Source organism: Petromyzon marinus, chromosome 58 (assembly GCF_048934315.1).
Source record: "Petromyzon marinus isolate PM22_M1 ecotype Great Lakes invasive population chromosome 58, UKy_Petmar_22M1.pri1.0, whole genome shotgun sequence".
Classification (NCBI taxonomy): domain Eukaryota; kingdom Metazoa; phylum Chordata; class Hyperoartia; order Petromyzontiformes; family Petromyzontidae; genus Petromyzon; species Petromyzon marinus.
The window spans coordinates 6,369,402-6,391,339 of record NC_133724.1 but is presented as its reverse complement, the minus strand read 5'-3'; the positions used below and the strand labels follow the sequence as shown (position 1 = coordinate 6,391,339).

The 21,938-nt window shown below is 52.2% G+C and overlaps 1 protein-coding gene across 3 annotated transcripts in view; it reads right to left on the bottom strand.

The window, feature by feature from the left end:
* LOC103091824 (protein kinase C alpha type) overlaps window positions 1-21,938 on the bottom strand; it is a 285,955-nt gene that overhangs the window by 250,147 nt on the left and 13,870 nt on the right. For all 3 annotated transcript variants that reach the window (XM_032976052.2, XM_076052886.1, XM_032976051.2), the window contains exon 2: window positions 16,166-16,197. In XM_032976052.2, coding sequence (XP_032831943.1) covers window positions 16,166-16,197 — 32 coding nt within the window. The remainder of the gene's footprint in view (window positions 1-16,165; window positions 16,198-21,938) is intronic.

Here is a 21,938-nt window from a genome sequence, read left to right as displayed (position 1 = left end):
AATGCAATTTGCCTCTCGCGGGCAGCCCCGGGGGCGCCACGGTGGCTAGGAGATGTTAACTACCTCGCCTGGTGTACAGGAGGTCGTGGCTTCGATCCCGACCCTGACGACACCTGCTGTATATTTGGAGTTTGCGTGTCTCTCTCTCTCATCATCATCACGGTGGCTAGGTGATGTTAACTACCTCGCCCGGTATACAGGAGGTCGTGGGTTCGATCCCGACCTTGACGACGCCTGCTGGATATTTGGAGTTTGCGTGTCTCTCTCTCTCTCATCGTGATCATCACGGTGGCTAGGGGATGTTAACTACCTCGCCTGGTATACAGGAGGTCGTGGCTTCGATCCCGACCCTGAAGACGTCTGCTGGATATTTGGAGTTTGCGTGTCTCTCTCGCTCCCCATGGTCACGTGGGATTTTTTCTCCGGGTCCTCCGGTATTTCCCTCCACATTTAGAATCAACATCACGAGTTCAGAAAGTTATTTGCCAGCTGCTATAAATGTCCGCACGATGATGATGATGATGATGAGCCAACTTCGTTGAGCTATCATGTTGTGATAGCCAGGTGGTCGATTCTGAAAAAGAGCTACTACTAAATAGTTCAGTGGGGCCTTACACCTGGTGAAATAAAAACAAAATTGTTAAAAGTTTGATAGTTCTAAAACCTCAGAAGAAAAGGCCATACGGTTCACCCTGCATTCTTGTACAGGGAAATTGAGTTTTCAGGTCCATACGGCATACAGCCGTTTCAATACGGGCACAAAAAAATATGTTTTCATTTGTTTGTGTTTCTCCCTTGTGATGGGCACTTTTTCGGATGAAATTTGAGATGTACGAGGGCCACGGGGTGACCAATAACGTCTGAATTGGTCCGTGATAAGGTAGGGCAACGACAACGGGTTTCCAGGTATGGATCGACCAAGGCAATCGGGGTTCAACGCGCGGCCAGCGGTAGACTTTTGGCGAGCGTGTGACTCGCAGCAAGTTGGCACCGTCGGGGGGGGCGGGCGGGTGGTGCCGGTGGTGCGTCTACCCGCCACCTCAGTCGGCCCCACCCGATGCCACCCCGCAGGGCCTGTCCACGAGTCGCCGCCCGCCGCCTTCCACGGCGCTCCGCGTGGCCTCAACGTGCACCTGCAGACGTCGCCATCGCTCAGCCGACAACGAACGACGGGGGGCGGTGGTGGTGGTGGTGGGGGGGTATCGGCATTGGGCAACTTCCTCTCCCTTCGCAGAAGTCCGTGGCCATGTGGGCGTGTCCGGGCATGCCCGAGCGTGGCTGCTCAGTCGGCTCCGAGCCAGCGCGGGGGAGGGCCCTCAGGGCCCTCCCTCCCTCGCACGAGACGCCGACGCCGCCGCCCGTCGAGCGGACGCCCTCGGTCGTTACGTAACGCGGGCCGGGAAAGGGCGGCGGGGCGGTGGGGGGGAGAATCTGCGGGCCGCAGTGGCTGGAGGAACGGCGTTCACGTTCGGCAACAGCCCCCGCTGACATCGGCGAGTTTCGGCGAGCTGCCGTCGGCGCGCTGCCATCGGTGCGCTGCCTTCGGTGCGCTGCTATCGGCGAGCTCAGCGAGCTGCCGTCGTTGCGCTACCATTGGTGCGCTGCCATCTTTGCACTGCCTTCGGTGCGCTGCCTTCGGTGTGCTGCCATTGGCGAGCTTAGCGAGCTACCATTGGTGCGCTGCCATCGGTGCGCTGCTATCAGCGAGCTGCCTTCGGTGCGCTGCCTTCGGTGTGCTGCCATTGGCGAGCTTAGCGAGCTACCATTGGTGCGCTGCCATCGGTGCGCTGCTATCAGCGAGCTGCCATCGGTGCGCTACCTTCGGTGCGCTGCCATCGGTGCGCTGCCATCGGCGAGCTGCCATTGGTGCGCTGCCATTGGGTTCGATTCCATCTCCCGGCGACCGACCGGCAGTTGAAACGACAGTGCCGGTGATCGTCTATTTTTACAACAATTTGTATATCTACGTCACCAGGTGTGAGGCCCACCGAGCTGTACGGCTCGTCCCTCCCCCCCTGCCAGGAGTGACCCCGAGGAATCGCAAACGATATCCCAACGGAAGTGGCTTATCATCATCATCAATGTGTGGAAACGAATAGCGGCGGATGAATGACCCTTAAACGCGCAACGTCGATCCTAAAAGTGGAGGGGGAGAACCGGCAATAGCAGCAGTAGCAGCAGAAATTGCAGCGTCAGCAGCGTCACGACATCATTTTGTGTTGATATTTTTGGGGCCATGTCTTCGGCCGCGCTCAAATGCCAACGTGGCATCGTCCTTCCCCTCCTTCGAGTGCCACGGGCCGGATAAAATAAAAAAAAAAGTTGTCACGAGGCCGATTCATGACCCCCCCCCCCGCCCAGCATTCCGGCATCGCCAAAAATTAAACTTCCTAACAACGTTGTCAAATTGTAACGTTGCGCCGCGACCACACGGAATCCTCCCGCGCCCTTAACGGGAGAGGGCGACTCAGAGAGAGAGAGGGCGACTCAGAGAGAGGGAGGGCGACTCAGAGAGAGAGAGGGCGACTCAGAGAGAGAGAGGGCGACTCAGAGAGAGAAGAAGAGAGTGACTCAGAGAGAGAGGGCGACTCAGAGAGAGAGGGCGACTCAGAGAGAGAGCGACTCAGAGAGAGGGCGACTCAGAGAGAGGGCGACTCAGAGAGAGAAGAAGAGAGTGACTCAGAGAGAGGGAGGGCGACTCAGAGAGAGGGAGGGCGACTCAGAGAGAGGGAGGGCGACTCAGAGAGAGGGCGACTCAGAGAGATGGCGACTTAGAGAGAGGGCGACTCAGAGAGAGAAGAGAGCGACTCAGAGAGAGGGAGGGCGACTCAGAGAGAGAGGACGACTCAGAGAGAGGGCGACTCAGAGAGAGGGAGGGCGACTCAGAGAGAGAATAAGAGAGTGACTCAGAGAGAGAGAGGGCGACTCAGAGAGAGAGCGACTCAGAGAGAGAGAGGGCGACTCAGAGAGAGGGCGACTCAGAGAGGGAGAGAGAGCGACTCCGTGGTGCCAGGAGGGACCACGGATGATCGGGGAGGCAGCAGCAGCAGCAGCCACGCAGCGAGAAGGCGGCGCTACCAACAATCGCCCAAGGTCTGTGGGCCTCTACGTGTTGAGCTATTACGCAACCAATGAGCATTTGCACAGAGGAGTAAACCGCAGTGCCCTGGAGAAAGCTAAAACTAAACTTTTATTTTTTATTTTACCAGGTGAGGCCCCACCTCCTCCTCCTCCAACAACGACCACCTCCACCAACTCCTCCACCACCTCCACCACCAACTCCACCACCACCTCCATCTCCCTCCTCCATCTCTACGCACACGGGAAGAAGCGAGCTTCAGGAATAGAGGGAGGGGGGGGGGGGGAGAGGTGCGTGCATTTTGCTTTTCACCCCCAAAAAAAACCCAACAACCCGGACCATCTTCGAGCATGCTGACCCTAACGAACAGAGCCGTACACGTGCGGATACACGTACAGTGCGCGCGAACCCGTCCACCCTGTTTTGGGGCCTTTTTTTTGTGTGTGCGTGTTGTTGTCGAAGAGCCCCTCTTGAATGCCACGCCGTAGCCCCTGTGGGTGCACTGCTTCGCAGGCGCAATGAATCCTTCCGTAACCCAAGCACGCGCCTTGCAGAGGACAGTTGACGCGGGGTCATGCCCAAGCGGGTTGATGCTTTTTTTTCCCTCGCTCCTCTCTCTCACTCTCGCCTCGCTCTAGTTTTTTTTTGTGTTTAAGATCAGAAGCAGCGAGAGGATGCTCGGTGTAGTCGGCACTTTGCTTCGTTCATCATTTTGGTTTTTTTAGGAATAGGTTTTACCCTTTTAACTGGCACAAAAACTGGCACCTTTATTCAAGGCATCATGTTTGCAATAACCACAACACAAGCAGTCAAAATGCAAACAAAAAAGACAACTCTGATAATAATATTGGCACTGTCCTTGAATTTGATTGGTCCACACCCGAGACGGCTTTTCTTAGAGCCCTTTAGTCTCCACTGGTGTTGGACCAGATGACACCATCTGCATTACACCAACGTTTGCTTGCATTACACCAACGTATTTCACGAACGCATTTAACCAATTAATTTAACCGACGCATTCGTTAAATGCACATCACCAATGCATTTAACCAATGCACTTCAACAATGCACATCACCAATGCATTTAACCAATGCACTTCAACAATGCACATCACCAATGCATTTAACCAATGCACTTCAACAATGCACATCACCAATGCATTTCACCAATGTATTTCACCAATGCATTTCAACAATGCATTTCACCAATGCACATCACCAATGCATTTAACCAATGCACTTCAACAATGCATTTCACCAATGCATTTCACCAATGCACATCTCCAATGCATTTCACCAATGCATTTCACCAATGCATTTCACCAATGCATTTCACCAATGCATTTCACCAATGCACATCACCAATGCACATCACCAATGCATTTAACCAATGCACTTCAACAATGCATTTCACCAATGTATTTCACCAATGTATTTCACCAATGCACATCTCCAATGCATTTCACCAATGCATTTCACCAATGCATTTGAACAATGCATTTCACCAATGCATTTCACCAATGCATTTCACCAATGCACATCTCCAATGCATTTAACCAATGCACTTCAACAATGCATTTCACCAATGTATTTCACCAATGTATTTCACCAATGCACATCTCCAATGCATTTCACCAATGCATTTCACCAATGCATTTGAACAATGCATTTCACCAATGCATTTCACCAATGCATTTCACCAATGCACATCACCAATGCATTTAACCAATGCACTTCAACAATGCATTTCACCAATGTATTTCACCAATGTATTTCACCAATGCACATCTCCAATGCATTTCACCAATGCATTTCACCAATGCATTTGAACAATGCATTTCACCAATGCACATCTCCAATGCATTTCACCAATGCATTTCACCAATGCATCAAACCAATGCATTTCAACCAATGCACTTCACCAACACCATATTGTCATGCCACATTTGCAACACCGCACACGCCGTGCGTAATTCCTCCGCGGCGAGGCCACGGTGGGCACAGGCGGCTGTCACTTCGACTCCTGCCCTGTCACTTCGACTCCTGCCCTGTCACTTCGACTCCTGCCCTGTCACTTCGACTCCTGCCCTGTCACTTCGACTCCTGCGGCGTCACTTCGACTCCTGCCCTGTCACTTCGACTCCTGCCCTGTCACTTCGACTCCTGCCCTGTCACTTCGACTCCTGCCCTGTCACTTCGACTCCTGCCCTGTCACTTCGACTCCTGCCCTGTCACTTCGACTCCTGCGGCGTCACTTCGACTCCTGCCCTGTCACTTCGACTCCTGCCCTGTCACTTCGACTCCTGAGGCGTCACTTCGACCCCTGCCCTGTCACTTCGACTCCTGCCCTGTCACTTCGACTCCTTCCCTGTCACTTCGACTCCTGCCCTGTCACTTCGACTCCTGCCCTGTCACTTCGACTCCTGCCCTGTCACTTCGACTCCTGCCCTGTCACTTCGACTCCTGCCCTGTCACTTCGACTCCTGCGCTGTCAACGTCGTCCGGCCGCACGCCATTCATTTAGGTGTGGTGCAATTCTCCGGGGAAACACTTTCATGCAACGAACGACGACGTTTGGGGCAAAACCGTCCTTCGTCACCGAACATAAATAAGGGCTATCGCACGAAACGTTGGCTATTATATATTTTTTACCCCCCCCGCCTCCCCCCCCCTCCACCCCCCCCCCCCCCCCCACGTTAAGGGCCGAAGTGTTGCGGACAGGGGGAGCGTGTCGAGATGATACGTCCACTGTGCTTGGGGCATCACTGCCAACGCAGCGGCTGTAGCAGCAGCAAATCGTTTGCTGGACGATTTCAATTTTTTTGAAGACTTTGAAGATCCCACCACCACCACTACCACCACCACTGCTACCACTACCGCTACCAGTACCACCACCACTGCTACCAGTACCACCACCACCGCCGCTACGAGGACCACCGCTTCTATCACCGCTACCACCACCACCACCACCGTCACAACCAAAGACAAAGATCCCCCGTATATCCTTAGCGGACTTTTGGGGAAAGCGTTGTTAGCGAGTAGCGGCACCTACAAGGCCGGAATGGCACACGAGGTGGGTGGGTGGTCAGCTGTCTCGATCTACCTCTCTCTCCAAGTCGTCTGCCCCAGTGGCGATGTTTACTACACACCGCACCAGATACTCGTTTGAGGCTGAGTCGACCTAGGGACAGGAGGCCCAGGACCGTTTCAAAGACTCGCCACTCTTATTGATCTCGAGTCGCCGGGTTCGTAGCGCAACGCGCTAACCACTGCACCACCACTCGACCATGTACAAAGACAATGTATGGACAAAGATCCCCCGTACAGCCTTAATGGCCTTTTGGGGGCAAGTTTCTGTTAGTGAATAGCAGCACCGACGAAGGTCGGAATGTCACACGAGGTGGGTGGGGTGGGTCAGCACCACAACGCCCGGCCGCCTTTGTCTCCCCGGAGGCGATGTTCACACACCGCACCAGATACTCGTTTGAGGCTGAGACGATTTAGGGGAGGGTGAGTGGGTGGGTGCATGAGTGGGTGGGTGAATGAGTGGGTGGGTGAATGAGTGGGTGGATTGGTGAGTGGGTGGGTTGGTGAGTGACTAGCTGGGTGAGTGAGTGGGTGGGTGGGTTGGGGCTCCATGCAAGATCTCACCTCGTGGAGTTGCAATGATCATAAGAACGGTGAGGAATCAGCCCAGAACTACACGGGATGATCTTGTCAATGATCTCAATGCAGCTGGGACCATAGTCACCAAGGAAACAATTGGTAACACACTACGCCGTGAACTGAAATCCTGCAGCGCCTGCAAGGTCCCCCTGCTCAAGAAAGCACATATACATGCCCGTCTGAAGTTTGCCAATGAACATCTGAATGATTCAGAGGACAACTGGGTGAAAGTGTTGTGGTCAGATGAGACCAAAATGAAGCTCTTTGGCATCAACTCAACTCGCCGTGTTTGGAGGAGGAGGAGGAATGCTGCCTATGACCCCAAGAACACCATCCCCACCGTCAAACATGGAGGTGGAAACATTATGCTTTGGGAGTGTTTTTCTGCTGATGGGACAGGACAACTTCACCGCATCAAAGGGACGATGGACGGGGCCATGTACCGTCAAATCTTGGGTGAGAACCTCCTTCCCTCAGCCAGGGATTTGAAAATGCGTCGTGGATGGGTATTACAGCATGACAATGACCCAAAACACACGGCCAAGGCAACAAAGGAGTGGCTCAAGAAGAAGCACATTAAGGTCCTGGAGTGGCCTAGCCAGTCTCCAGACCTTAATCCCATAGAAAATCTGTGGAGGGAGCTGAAGGTTTGAGTTGCCAAACGTCAGCCTCGAAACCTTAATGACTTGGAGAAGATCTGCAAAGAGGAGTGGGACAAAATCCCTCCTGAGATGTGTGCAAACCTGGTGGCCAACTACAAGAAACGTCTGACCTCTGTGATTGCCTGCAAGGGTTTTGCCACCAAGTACTAAGTCATGTTTTGCAGAGGGGTCAAATACTTATTTCCCTCATTAAAATGCAAATCAATTTATAACATTTTTGACATGCGTTTTTGCGGATATTTTGTTGTTATTCTGTCTCTCACTGTTCAAATAAACCTACCATTAAAATTATAGACTGATCATTTCTTTGTCAGTGGGCAAACGTACAAAATCAACAGGGGATCATATATGTGTACGTTTTATATATATAGCATCTGTGGGCAATGTCCCATGCCAAGTGTAGAGATCCGGTGTGATTTGGCGTTCCTGTGTTGGTGCGGATAAAAACACGCGAGTGGGGTGGGCGACTAAACCGGGTTTTCAAAAGTGCAGCGAGTTCATAGTGAGCAATAGACTAGCATCGAGACCCGGAGACTCACACAGAGATCCATACTCACACAGACCCACTCACACAGAGACCCGTAGACTCACATAGAGATCCATACTCACACCGAGACCTATAGACTCACGCAGATATCCATAGACTCACACAGAGACCTATAGACTCACACAGAGACCCATAGACTCACACAGAGACCCATAGACTCATACAGAAACCGATAGACTCACACAGAGACCTATAGACTCACACAGAGACCCATAGACTCACACAGAGACCCGTAGACTCACACAGAGACCGATAGACTCACACAGAGACCCGTAGACTCACACAGAGACCCACAGACTCACGTAGAGACCCATAGACTCACACAGAGGCCGATAGACTCACACAGACACCCATAGACTCACACAGAGACCCATAGACTCACACAGAGACCCATAGACTCACACAGACACCCATAGACTCACACAGAGACCCATAGACTCACAGAGAGACCCACAGACTCACGTAGAGACCCATAGACTCATGGGAAACTTCACAGGCACACACATTTGCTGAGTTGGCATATGAAACCGGCTTCTCGCGCACGCAGAACCCCTCCGGGCAGAGACAAAAATCTTTGCCCGACGACGAACCGCTGCAGAACACAAAAACATAAAAACTCACCGCATTTAAATCATCCCCACGTCTACCATTAAGAGAGTGGGGTGGGTGGGGGGGTGTTAGGGGTGGGGGGGGGTAGTTTAAGCCCCCCCCCCCCGCCGCCCCCAACCCCCAACTAAATCCTAATGCACGAATAAATATATATAAATATATAAACATCGATTTAGCTCAAATCGGCGGTTAATCTGCTTGGGTCCACTTCTCGTACACTCAGGCGACTCATCATAACACTCCCACCAGCTCATCATAACACTCCCACCAGCTCATCATAACACTCCCACCAGCTCATCATAACACTCCCACCAGCTCATCATAACACTCCCACCAGCTCATCATAACACTCCCACCAGCTCATCATAACACTCCCACCAGCTCATCATAACACTCCCTCTAGCTCATCATAACACTCCCACCAGCTCAACATAACACTCCCTACCGCTCATCATAACACTCCCACCAGCTCATCATAACACTCCCACCAGCTCATCATAACACGCCCACCAGCTCCTCATCATAACACGCCCACCAGCTCCTCATCATAACACTCACACCAGCTCCTCGTCATAACACTCCCTCCTGCTCATCGTCATAACACTCCCTACCGCTCCTCGTCATAACACTCCCTACCGCTCCTCGTCATAACACTCCCTACCGCTCCTCGTCATAACACTCCCTACCGCTCCTCGTCATAACATTCCCTCCTGTTCCTCGTCATAACACTCCCTCCTGCTCCTCGTCATAACACTCCCTCCTGCTCCTCATCATAACACTCCCTCCTGTTCCTCGTCATAACACTCCCTACCGCTCCTCGTCATAACACTCCCTACCGCTCCTCGTCATAACATTCCCTCCTGTTCCTCGTCATAACACTCCCTCCTGCTCCTCGTCATAACACTCCCTCCTGCTCCTCATCATAACACTCCCTCCTGTTCCTCGTCATAACACTCCCTACCGCTCCTCGTCATAACACTCCCTACCGCTCCTCGTCATAACACTCCCTCCTGCTCCTCGTCATAACACTCCCTACCACTCGTCATAACACTCCCTCCTGCTCCTCGTCATAACACTCCCTCCTGCTCCTCGTCATAACACTCCCTACCACTCGTCATAACACTCCCTCCTGCTGCTGCTGCCGCTGCCTGGCCCCGCTTTCTCTCTGAGTCGTCCTCTCTCTCTCTCTCCGAGTCGTCCACTCTCTCTCTCTCCGAGTCGTCCACTCTCTCTCTCTCCGAGTCGTCCTCTCTCTACAAGTCGTCCTCTCTCCCTCTCTCTCTCCGAGTCGTCCTCTCTCTCTCTCCGAGTCGTCCTCTCTCCCTCTCTCCGAGTCGTCCTCTCTCTCTCCGAGTCGTCCTCTCTCTCTCTCCGAGTCGTCCACTCTCTCTCTCTCCGAGTCGTCCTCTCTCTACAAGTCGTCCTCTCTCCCTCTCTCTCTGAGTCGTCCACTCTCTCTCTCTACGCGAGCGGCGAGCGAAGGCTGCGTGGCTGCGGTGTCACAAAGTTCGACATCGCCCAAAACCCCACAGAGGCCTTTCTGGAGGCGCTAGGCCGAGTCCCATGGCAGTCTTGACAGGCTGTGCTGTTAGCGGGCAGCACCGATGGAGGGCCGGCACCGTGGCAGGCGAGGGTGTTGGTGGCCACCGCCGGGTACTTTACGCACCGCACCGGGTTCTCATTTGAGGCCGAGCCGACCTAAGCGAGGGCAGGACCGGTTCAGAGAATCGTCGGCGGAGTTGGTGGCCTAAGGGGTTTGCAGCGCTTAGTCGGACTGGCAATCACAAAGACGCGCACGCAACGGAGGCACGCAGCACCAGTAAGGTGCAGCAGCGATCCCTCGCTAGTTCTGTTCGTTTACACGACAGGTTCTGGGCGGATGAGTAGGTGAGTGAGTGGGCGAGTGGGCGAGCCGGTGGGCGAGTAGGTGAATGAGTGGGTGAGTGGGTGAGCGAGTGAGTGGGTGAGTGAGTGATTGGGTGGTTGAGTGGGTGAGTGAGTGGATGTGCGAGTGAGTCGGTTGGTGAGAGAGTGAGTGGGTGGGTGAGTGAGTGGGTGAGTGAGTGGGTGAGTGAGTGAGTGAATGAATGAGTGGGTGGGTGAGTGGGTGGGTGAGTGGGTGGGTGAGTGAGTGGGTGAGTGGGTGAATCAGTTGGTGGGTGGGTGAGTGAGTGGGTGGGTGGGTGAGTGAGTGTGTGAGTGGGTGAGTGAGTGATTGCGTGGGTGAGTGAGTGAGTAGGTGGGTGAGTGAGTGGGTGGGTCAGTGTGTGGGTGGGTGAGTGTGTGGGTGGGTGAGTGGGTGGGTGATTGATTGGGTGACTGAGTGGGTGGGTGAGTGGGTGGGTGGGTCAGTGTGTGGGTGGGTGGGTGAGTGGGTGGGTAATTGATTGGGTGACTGAGTGGGTGGGTGAGTGGGTGGGTCAGTGTGTGGGTGGGTGAGTGAGTGGGTGGGTGATTGATTGGCTGACTGAGTGGGTGGGTCAGTGTGTGGGTGAGTGAGTGGGTGGATGATTGATTGGGTGACTGAGTGGGTGGGTGAGTGGGTGGGTCAGTGTGTGGGTGGGTGAGTGTGTGGGTGGGTGAGTGTGTGGGTGGGTGAGTGAGTGGGTGGGTGATTGATTGGGTGACTGAGTGGGTGGGTGAGTGGGTGGGTGGGTGGGTCAGTGTGTGGGTGGGTGAGTGAGTGGGTGGGTGATTGATTGGCTGACTGAGTGGGTGGGTCAGTGTGTGGGTGAGTGAGTGGGTGGATGATTGATTGGGTGACTGAGTGGGTGGGTGAGTGGGTGGGTGAGTGGGTGGGTGGGTGAGTGGGTGAGTGGGTGGGTGGGTGAGTGGGTGAGTCAGCGTGCGGGTCTATTGCCCTTTACCCCCTGACTTCTGCCCGACATCATCTGCACAGGTACTCATTTGAGGCCGAGTCGACCTAGAGGAGCCCCAGGACGGGTTCAGATAATCGTCACCGACGTCAGCCGCTGCGCGTGAATCGAACTCGGGTCGCCGCCGGCTTCGGTGGCTCCAGCGCGCTAATCACTGCGCCACCGCTCCCCCCCACCCCAACTCAACCTCCCCACCACCCCCCCCCAGTCCCCCCCCCCACCCCAGGTCCCAGCAAAGTCCTCTCGACGCAATCGCCGTCTCGGTCGACGAGCCCCAACCTCGCGACACGTCGGGGCCCGTCCCACCGGGCTCCTCGAGATGTCCCAGAATGCACCCCGTCGCGGACCGCCCGCGTACGCGTCGCTACGGCAACAACAACAGCAGCGGCGGCAACGATCGTAATCACGGCGACAATGAAACCATCACGGTCACAATGAACCATCACTGTCACAATGAACCATCACAGTCACAATGAACCATCACGGCCACAATGAACCATCACGGTCACAATGAACCATCACTGTCACAATGAACCATCACGATGACAATGAACCATCACGGCCACAATGAACCATCACGGTGACAATGAACCATCACGGTGACAATGAACCATCACTGTCACAATGAACCATCACGGTCACAATGAACCATCACAGTCACAATGAACCATCACGGTCACAATTAACCATCACGGTCACAATGAACCATCACGGTCACAATGAACCATCACGGTGACAATGAACCATCACGGCCACAATGAACCATCACGGCCACAATGAACCATCACTGTCACAATGAACCATCACGGCCACAATGAACCATCACTGTCACAATGAACCATCACTGTCACAATGAACCATCACGGTCACAATGAACCATCACGGTGACAATGAACCATCACGGCCACAATGAACCATCACGGCCACAATGAACCATCACGGTCACAATGAACCATCACGGTCACAATGAACCATCACTGTCACAATGAACCATCACGGCCACAATGAACCATCACTGTCACAATGAACCATCACGGCCACAATGAACCATCACTGTCACAATGAACCATCACTGTCACAATGAACCATCACTGTCACAATGAACCATCATGGTCACAATGAACCATCACGGTGACAATGAACCATCACGGTCACAATGAACCATCACTGTCACAATGAACCATCACGGTCACAATGAACCATCACGGTCACAATGAACCATCACGGCCACAATGAACCATCACGGCCACAATGAACCATCACTGTCACAATGAACCATCACGGTCACAATGAACCATCACGGCCACAATGAACCATCACTGTCACAATGAACCATCACAGTCACAATGAACCATCACTGTCACAATGAACCATCACTGTCACAATGAACCATCATGGTCACAATGAACCATCACGGTCACAATGAACCATCACTGTCACAATGAACCATCACGGTCACAATGAACCATCACGGTCACAATGAACCATCACAGTGACAATGAACCATCACGGTTACAATGAACCATCACTGTCACAATGAACCACCACGGTCACAATGAACCATCACAGTCACAATGAACCATCACGGTCACAATGAACCATCACAGTCACAATGAACCATCACTGTCACAATGAACCATCACGGTCACAATGAACCATCACGGCCACAATGAACCATCACTGTCACAATGAACCATCACGGCCACAATGAACCATCACGATGACAATGAACCATCACTGTCACAATGAACCATCACAGTCACAATGAACCATCACGGCCACAATGAACCATCACGGTCACAATGAACCATCACGGCCACAATGAACCATCACGGTCACAATGAACCATCACGGTGACAATGAACCATCACGGTCACAATGAACCATCACGGCCACAATGAACCACCACGGTCACAATGAACCATCACAGTCACAATGAACCATCACGGCCACAATGAACCATCACGGTCACAATGAACCATCACAGTGACAATGAACCATCATGGTCACAATGAACCATCACAGTCACAATGAACCATCACAGTCACAATGAACCATCATGGTCACAATGAACCATCACAGTCACAATGAACCATCACAGTCACAATGAACCATCACGGTCACAATGAACCATCACGGTGACAATGAACCATCACAGTCACAATGAACCATCACAGTCACAATGAACCATCACGGTCACAATGAACCATCACAGTCACAATGAACCATCACTGTCACAATGAACCATCACGGTCACAATGAACCATCACGGTCACAATGAACCATCACGGTCACAATGAACCATCACAGTCACAATGAACCATCATGGTCACAATGAACCATCACAGTCACAATGAACCATCACAGTCACAATGAACCATCACGGTCACAATGAACCATCACAGTCACAATGAACCATCACAGTCACAATGAACCATCACGGTCACAATGAACCATCACAGTCACAATGAACCATCACTGTCACAATGAACCATCACGGTCACAATGAACCATCACGGTCACAATGAACCATCACGGCCACAATGAACCATCACGATGACAATGAACCATCACTGTCACAATGAACCATCACAGTCACAATGAACCATCACGGCCACAATGAACCATCACGGTCACAATGAACCATCACGGCCACAATGAACCATCACGGTCACAATGAACCATCACGGTGACAATGAACCATCACGGTCACAATGAACCATCACGGCCACAATGAACCACCACGGTCACAATGAACCATCACAGTCACAATGAACCATCACGGCCACAATGAACCATCACGGTCACAATGAACCATCACAGTCACAATGAACCATCACGGCCACAATGAACCATCACAGTCACAATGAACCATCACAGTGACAATGAACCATCATGGTCACAATGAACCATCACAGTCACAATGAACCATCACAGTCACAATGAACCATCATGGTCACAATGAACCATCACAGTCACAATGAACCATCACAGTCACAATGAACCATCACGGTCACAATGAACCATCACGGTGACAATGAACCATCACAGTCACAATGAACCATCACAGTCACAATGAACCATCACGGTCACAATGAACCATCACAGTCACAATGAACCATCACTGTCACAATGAACCATCACGGTCACAATGAACCATCACGGTCACAATGAACCATCACGGTCACAATGAACCATCACAGTCACAATGAACCATCATGGTCACAATGAACCATCACAGTCACAATGAACCATCACAGTCACAATGAACCATCACGGTCACAATGAACCATCACAGTCACAATGAACCATCACAGTCACAATGAACCATCACGGTCACAATGAACCATCACAGTCACAATGAACCATCACTGTCACAATGAACCATCACGGTCACAATGAACCATCACGGTCACAATGAACCATCACGGTCACAATGAACCATCACAGTCACAATGAACCATCATGGTCACAATGAACCATCACAGTCACAATGAACCATCACAGTCACAATGAACCATCACGGTCACAATGAACCATCACAGTCACAATGAACCATCACTGTCACAATGAACCATCACGGTGACAATGAACCATCACAGTCAAAATGAACCATCACAGTCACAATGAACCATCACAGTCACAATGAACCATCACGGTCACAATGAACCATCACAGTCACAATGAACCATCACTGTCACAATGAACCATCACGGTGACAATGAACCATCACAGTCAAAATGAACCATCACAGTCACAATGAACCATCACAGTCACAATGAACCATCACGGTGACAATGAACCATCACGGTCACAATGAACCATCACGGTCACAATGAACCATCACGGTGACAATGAACCATCACGGTCACAATGAACCATCACGGTCACAATGAACCATCACAGTCACAATGAACCATCACTGTGACAATGAACCATCACTGTCACAATGAACCATCACGGTGACAATGAACCATCACGGTCACAATGAACCATCACTGTCACAATGAACCATCACTGTCACAATGAACCATCACTGTGACAATGAACCATCACTGTCACAATGAACCATCACGGCCACAATCGCCGACGATGAGCGACCGATTGCACGCGCCCGCGGCAAAAGGAGCGCTGGGCTGGCCCTGTGGTGGCACCGCATCATCACCGCATCACCGCATCATCACATCACCGCATCACCGCATCACCACATCACCGCATCATCACCGCATCACCACATCACCGCATCACCGACGCACCGCAAAGGGAGGCCCACACACCCCCAGTGGCAGCCGTCCCACCGCGCGGCACAACGTCGCGGCACAACGTCGCGGCACAACGTCGCGGCACAACGTCGCGGCACAACACCGCGGCACAACACCGCGGCACAACGTCGCGTTCCCGCAAGCAGCGCTCAGCGTGGGAGGGCCGAGGGGCTTCGCGTCTCCGCGTCGTGCGAGGATGTGCGTGCGTGCGTGTGTGTACGTGTGTGTACGTGTGTGTGTGTGTGTACGTGTGCGTGTGTGTACGTGTGCGTGTGTGTACGTGTGTGTGTGTGTACGTGTGCGTGTGTGTGTGTACGTGTGTGTACGTGTGCGTGTGTGTGTGTGTGTGCGTGTGTGTGTGTGTGTGCGTGTGTGTGTGTGTGCGTGTGTGCGAGCGAGCGAGCGTGACTTCTTTCACAGCGTACGTAGCCAAGCGTGCGCATCGGAAGGTGCCGGTCGCTTACCTTGACACTGGAAGCCTTGTTTTCCAAACCCCCTGCACACACATACACACACACGCACACACACGCACACACGCACACACACACGCACACGCACACACACACACGCACACACACACACACGCACACACACACGCACACACACACGCACACGCACACACACACACGCACACACACACACACGCACACACACACGCACACACGCACACACACACACGCACACACACACACACGCACGCACACACACACGCACACACACACACGCACACAATTCAGTTTGCGATCGCAAATCACTCCGTAATAATTCTACTGCTGCTAATAAACAACGTAGCAAACAGCGTCGACTTGAGGGGCGCCAGGAGGAACCACGGACGACGAGCAGCAGCAGCAGCAGCAGCCACGCGGTGGTAAGGAGCCGGTGACAAATTCCGCTTCCCCCAAGATCTGCGGTCCTCTGTATATCAAGGTGTTACCAGACAATCAATGGGGCGCGCGAGGGGGACAACGCTCGATCCCCCGCGCAGATGGAGCAGCGTTCACCTGGCGAGCCGGGAGAGAGAATTAAAGCTGCGGCTTGGATCAGAATCGGAATATTCATTCATTCTGGAGGAATCCGATGGGCTATGAAGCTTTTATCGTCACAGATGTCCAGTAGGGGCGCGTGTTCAGAACGTTCCAGCGACAAACAATACAACAACAACAACACAGAAAAGAAAAACTACGATAGGAGAGCAAAGCACAGGAACGGTAAACAAATCACTTGAAAATATTAAAAAATCGGTTATTCATCTCATCAGGCAAGGCTCACCGAAGTTATTAGGGGCCGTCCATAAATGACGTCACGCTATTTTGGACGATTTTTTACCCCCCCCCCCCCTCAAATATGACGTCACAAAGCTCTGCCCCCCCCCCCCCCCCAACAAAAAATCAACATGCTTCAAATCGCTTTAAACTATTGTCACATTGTAGTTGCGTATTTAATGTGGCACTGTTACTCTGATGTTGTAGGAGAAAACATTTATTAAAAAGTCTATTGAAGTAAAACGTGTTGTCTATATTTATTTTAAGTTGCGCATTTTGATGTGACGTCACATTGCTCAACCCCCCTCCCCCCTCGTCACACATCGTCACAAATGTCTGACCCCCCACCCCCCTCCCTAGGTGAAGTCCCTTACCACCCATCTACAAATGATTAGCTCAACAAATGGTGGCGTAGCATCACGTGGACGGTTAACAGCGGCAATGCACTCGTGAAAGTAATCGCAATGCACGTTTCTCAAATCACACGACACACATTTATATTTACGCGATCTGTGGGTCTCTATGCGAGTCCGTGGGTCTCTATGCGAGTCCGTGGGTCTCTATGCGAGTCTGTGGGTCTCTATGTGAGTCTATGGGTCTCAATGCGAGTCTATGGGTCTCTATGTGAGTCTTTGGGTCTCTATGTGAGTCTATGGGTCTCTGTGAATGTGAGTCTATGGGTCTCTATGTGAGTCTATGGGTCCCTAAGTGAGTCTATGGGTCTCTATGTGAGTCTATGGGTCTCTACGTGAGTCTATGGGTCTCAATGTGAGTCTATGGGTCAGTATGTGAGTCTATGGGTCTCTATGTGAGTCTATGGGTCTCTATGTGAGTCTATGGGTCTCAATGTGAGTCTATGGGTCTCAACGTGAGTCTATGGGTCTCTATGTGAGTCTATGGGTCTCTATGTGAGTCTATGTGTGGTTTGCAGAGACGGAATCTAGAAACTTCCCAAGGGGGTTCGGGCCTGGTGTGTCCCCTGATATATTAAAAAGGTGTTAAAAGAAGGCCCTACATTATTAAAAAAACAAATTCAACGCCATTCGTTTTACCGTTCCGTGTGAATATCTGAACACAATAGCAATTGTCCTGGGTTTCAGTAGGTGGCTGGCGACTTTCCCCTGTCCTCCTCTCTCTCCCTACACCCCAGTGGAGTATTGGCACGCTCAGAGATGGACACACAATACGTTCAAGTTACTCCGCTCGCAGACCCCACATCCCCCCCCCAGATCCGGATTATTAAAAAGATAAAAGGGAATCGCGGCTACCAGCAGCGTCCCAATGACATCGGAAGGAAGAGCCCTATGAGTGTGTGAACACACAACGGTTTGACCCAGGATTCTTGTACACTTACACTATATGCTGCACTACTATACACTACACTACACACTACACTGTACACTACACACTACTATACACTACACTATACACTACACTGTACACTACTATAAACTACACTATACACTGGACTACTATACACTACACACTACTATACACTACACTATACACTCCACTACTATACTTACCTGTGAACCCATACGGTTTGACCCCGAATTCCTGTACACTACAGTACTTTACACTACACTATACACTACACTATACACTAATATACATTCGCCACCACTATACACTACGCTATTATACACTACACTATTATACACCACACTATACATTCCCCACTACACCACACTACTATACACTACACTATACACTACACACTACACTATACTATACAATACACTACACACTACACTATACTATACACTACTATACACTACCCTAAACACTACACTATACACTACCCTAAACACTACACTATACACTACACTATACACTACACTGTACACTACACTATATACTACACACTACACAACTATACACTACACTATACACTACACTATAATTTGGGGGGAAGTGTAAATTCTCCGGCCTAACGAAGCGGAGCGAGGCGGGGGGGGGGGTGGAATTGAGGAAGCCAAAAAATCAACGGCGGGCTGTGGTCGGGGCGCCGAACAATTTATAAACCGGACCCGCATCCTCATCACACTTACACACTCACTTACACACTCACTTACACACTCACTTACACACTCACTCACTAACAGACTCACACACACTTACACACTCACACACACACTCACACACTCACTAACACACTCAATCACTCACTAACACACTCACGCACTCACACACCCAATTACTAACACACTCACACACTCACTAACAAAGACAAAGATCCCCCATATAGCCTTAACAGACTGTAGGGGCAAGTGCTGTTAGCGAGCACCTATGAAGGCCGGGTGGCCAGCACCACGTTTACACACCGTACCAGGTACTCATTTGAGGCTGAGTCGACCTCGTCACTGGTGTTGGCCGTGAGCGGGAATCGAACCCGGGTCGCCAGGTTCATAGCGCAGCGTGCTAACCACTACACTACCGCTTCTCATACACTCACTAACACACACAGATTCACACACACACAGATTCACTCACACACACTCACACAGATTCACTCACACACACACACTCACTCACACACACACACACTCACTCACTAACACACTCTCACTCACTAACACACTCTCACTCACTAACACACTCACTAACACACTCACACACTCACTAAAACACTCACTAACACACTCACTAACACACTCACTAACACACTCACTAACACACTCACTCACTCACACTCACTCACTCACACTCACTCACACTCACTCACACTCACTCACTCACACTCACTCACACACACTCACTCACACACTCACACAAAGATCCCCCGTATAGCCTGAACAGACTGTAGGGGCAAGTGCCGTTAGCGAGCACCTATGAAGGCCGGAACGGTACACGAGGGGGTGGGTGGCCAGCACCACGCCCGACCGCCTTTGTCTCACTAGTGGCGATGTTTACAAACCGCACCAGGTACTCATTTGAGGCTGAGTCGACCTAGGGGAGGCCCGGGACCGGTTCAGATAATCGTCACTGGTGTTGGCCGTGAGCGGGAATCGAACCCGGGTTCGCCAGGTTCATAGCGCAGCGCGCTAACCGCTACACTATCGCTCCCCACTCACTCACACACTCTCACTCACTCAACAACAACCGCCATTCGCCACTAAGTGGCGGTGACGTCACCACGACGCTTGTGCCAGGCCATGTGCACCTTGAGGCCACGTGAAGTGTCGAACGCCCGCTGGCAGGAGGTCACGGGGCAGACCCAGGTGCCACGGGTCGACTGACTCAGATGACTGGCTGGTGCACCACCTGTGCCCCCTATTGTGCCAACCTGCTGTGCTTTAGCCACCCGGTGCTCCGCTCGTTGTTGTGAGCGTCGCTTCTCCGCCCTCCGTTGTTGTTGGAGGGCGACTGCCTCAAACTGCCCAGTAGCATCCTTCACGAGCCTTTTCCACAGAGGCCGATCTTGACACCGCTGGTACCGGTCATCGGCAAGTCCACTCAGCTCCACGTCCTCCTGTACCACGTCACTCCATCTCTTCTCTAGCCCGTGCCGCGCCCATTTAGTCCCCTCGATCCGGCCGAACAAAAGCTGTTTCGGCATGCGGTGGCTGGGCATGCGGGCTACATGACCCAGCCAACGCAGCCTTGCCTGCCGGAGGAGCTCACCGATGGGACTGTGCCCAGATCTTTCAAGGATTTGTGAGCTCCTCACACAATCCAGCCTGGTTAAACCCAGGATGGATCGTAGGCAGGCCAGCCTAAATGTTTATAACCGGCGAAGATGTTCCATTAGGGGGGTCCACGTTCCGCAAGCGTAGAGAAGGGAGGAAATGACCATGGCCGAGGAGACCTGAAGCTTCATGCGGAGCGACAGACCAGGTAGCTTCCACACAGCGTTACGCAACCGATGAAAAGATATTGCCGCTCGACTGATTCGGAGTAAGACCTCTGCTGTTAAACTGGAGCCGGTCATAAGCACACTGCCCAGGTATGGGAAACTCTCCACTCTCTCCACAACTGCCCCATCACCGATTGGGAGTTGTGGGGGTGGAGTCTCCGATGGTACAAAATACCCAGGCAGGTGCTTAGTTTTGGTGGGGCTGATGGTAAGGCCCCACCTCTTAGTGGCACGCTCCAGTCTCAGCAGCAGCGTCTCCAACTCCTCCTCTGACTGAGCAGCTATTACCAAATCATCGGCATACATAACGTGGTTGAGCAATAGGGAGCCATCCCTAGACCGCACCCGGGCATCGATAACTCACACACACGCGCACTGAAACACACTCACACGCACTCACACTCACTCACACACACTCACTCACACACACTCACACACACAATCACACACTCACACACACACTCACACACACTCACACTCACTCACACACACACTCACACACACTCACACACACAATCACACACTCACACACACACTCACACACTCACACACACACACTCACTCACACACACTCACACACACAATCACACACTCACACACACACTCACACACACTCACACTCACTCACACACACACTCACACACACTCACACACACACTCACACACTCACACACACACACTCACACACACACACTCACACACACACACAATCACACACTCACACACTCACACACACACTCACTCACACACACACTCACACACACTCACACACACACTCACACACACACTCACACACACACTCACACACACACACACACAATCACACACTCACACACTCACACTCACCCCGGGGGGTGGGGGGGGGTCGATACATCGCGGCACACCGCTCACTGTGGGGAAGTCAGCGAGCGGTGGCCGCCCGGTGCTCGCCCCCCGGCATGGGAACGTGGAGTTTCCCACCACCGCCTCCTGCGGCGCTGCAGTGGCGTCGGGAGGTGAACGCAAACGAGCCGCCGGCTCCACGGAGCGCGGGAAGCTCCGTCGATTTGTGCGACGATGCTCCGAGCGATGTTTAAAGATCGCCCGGCCTTTATCGGTCGCTGCTGCGGCAATGGTTCA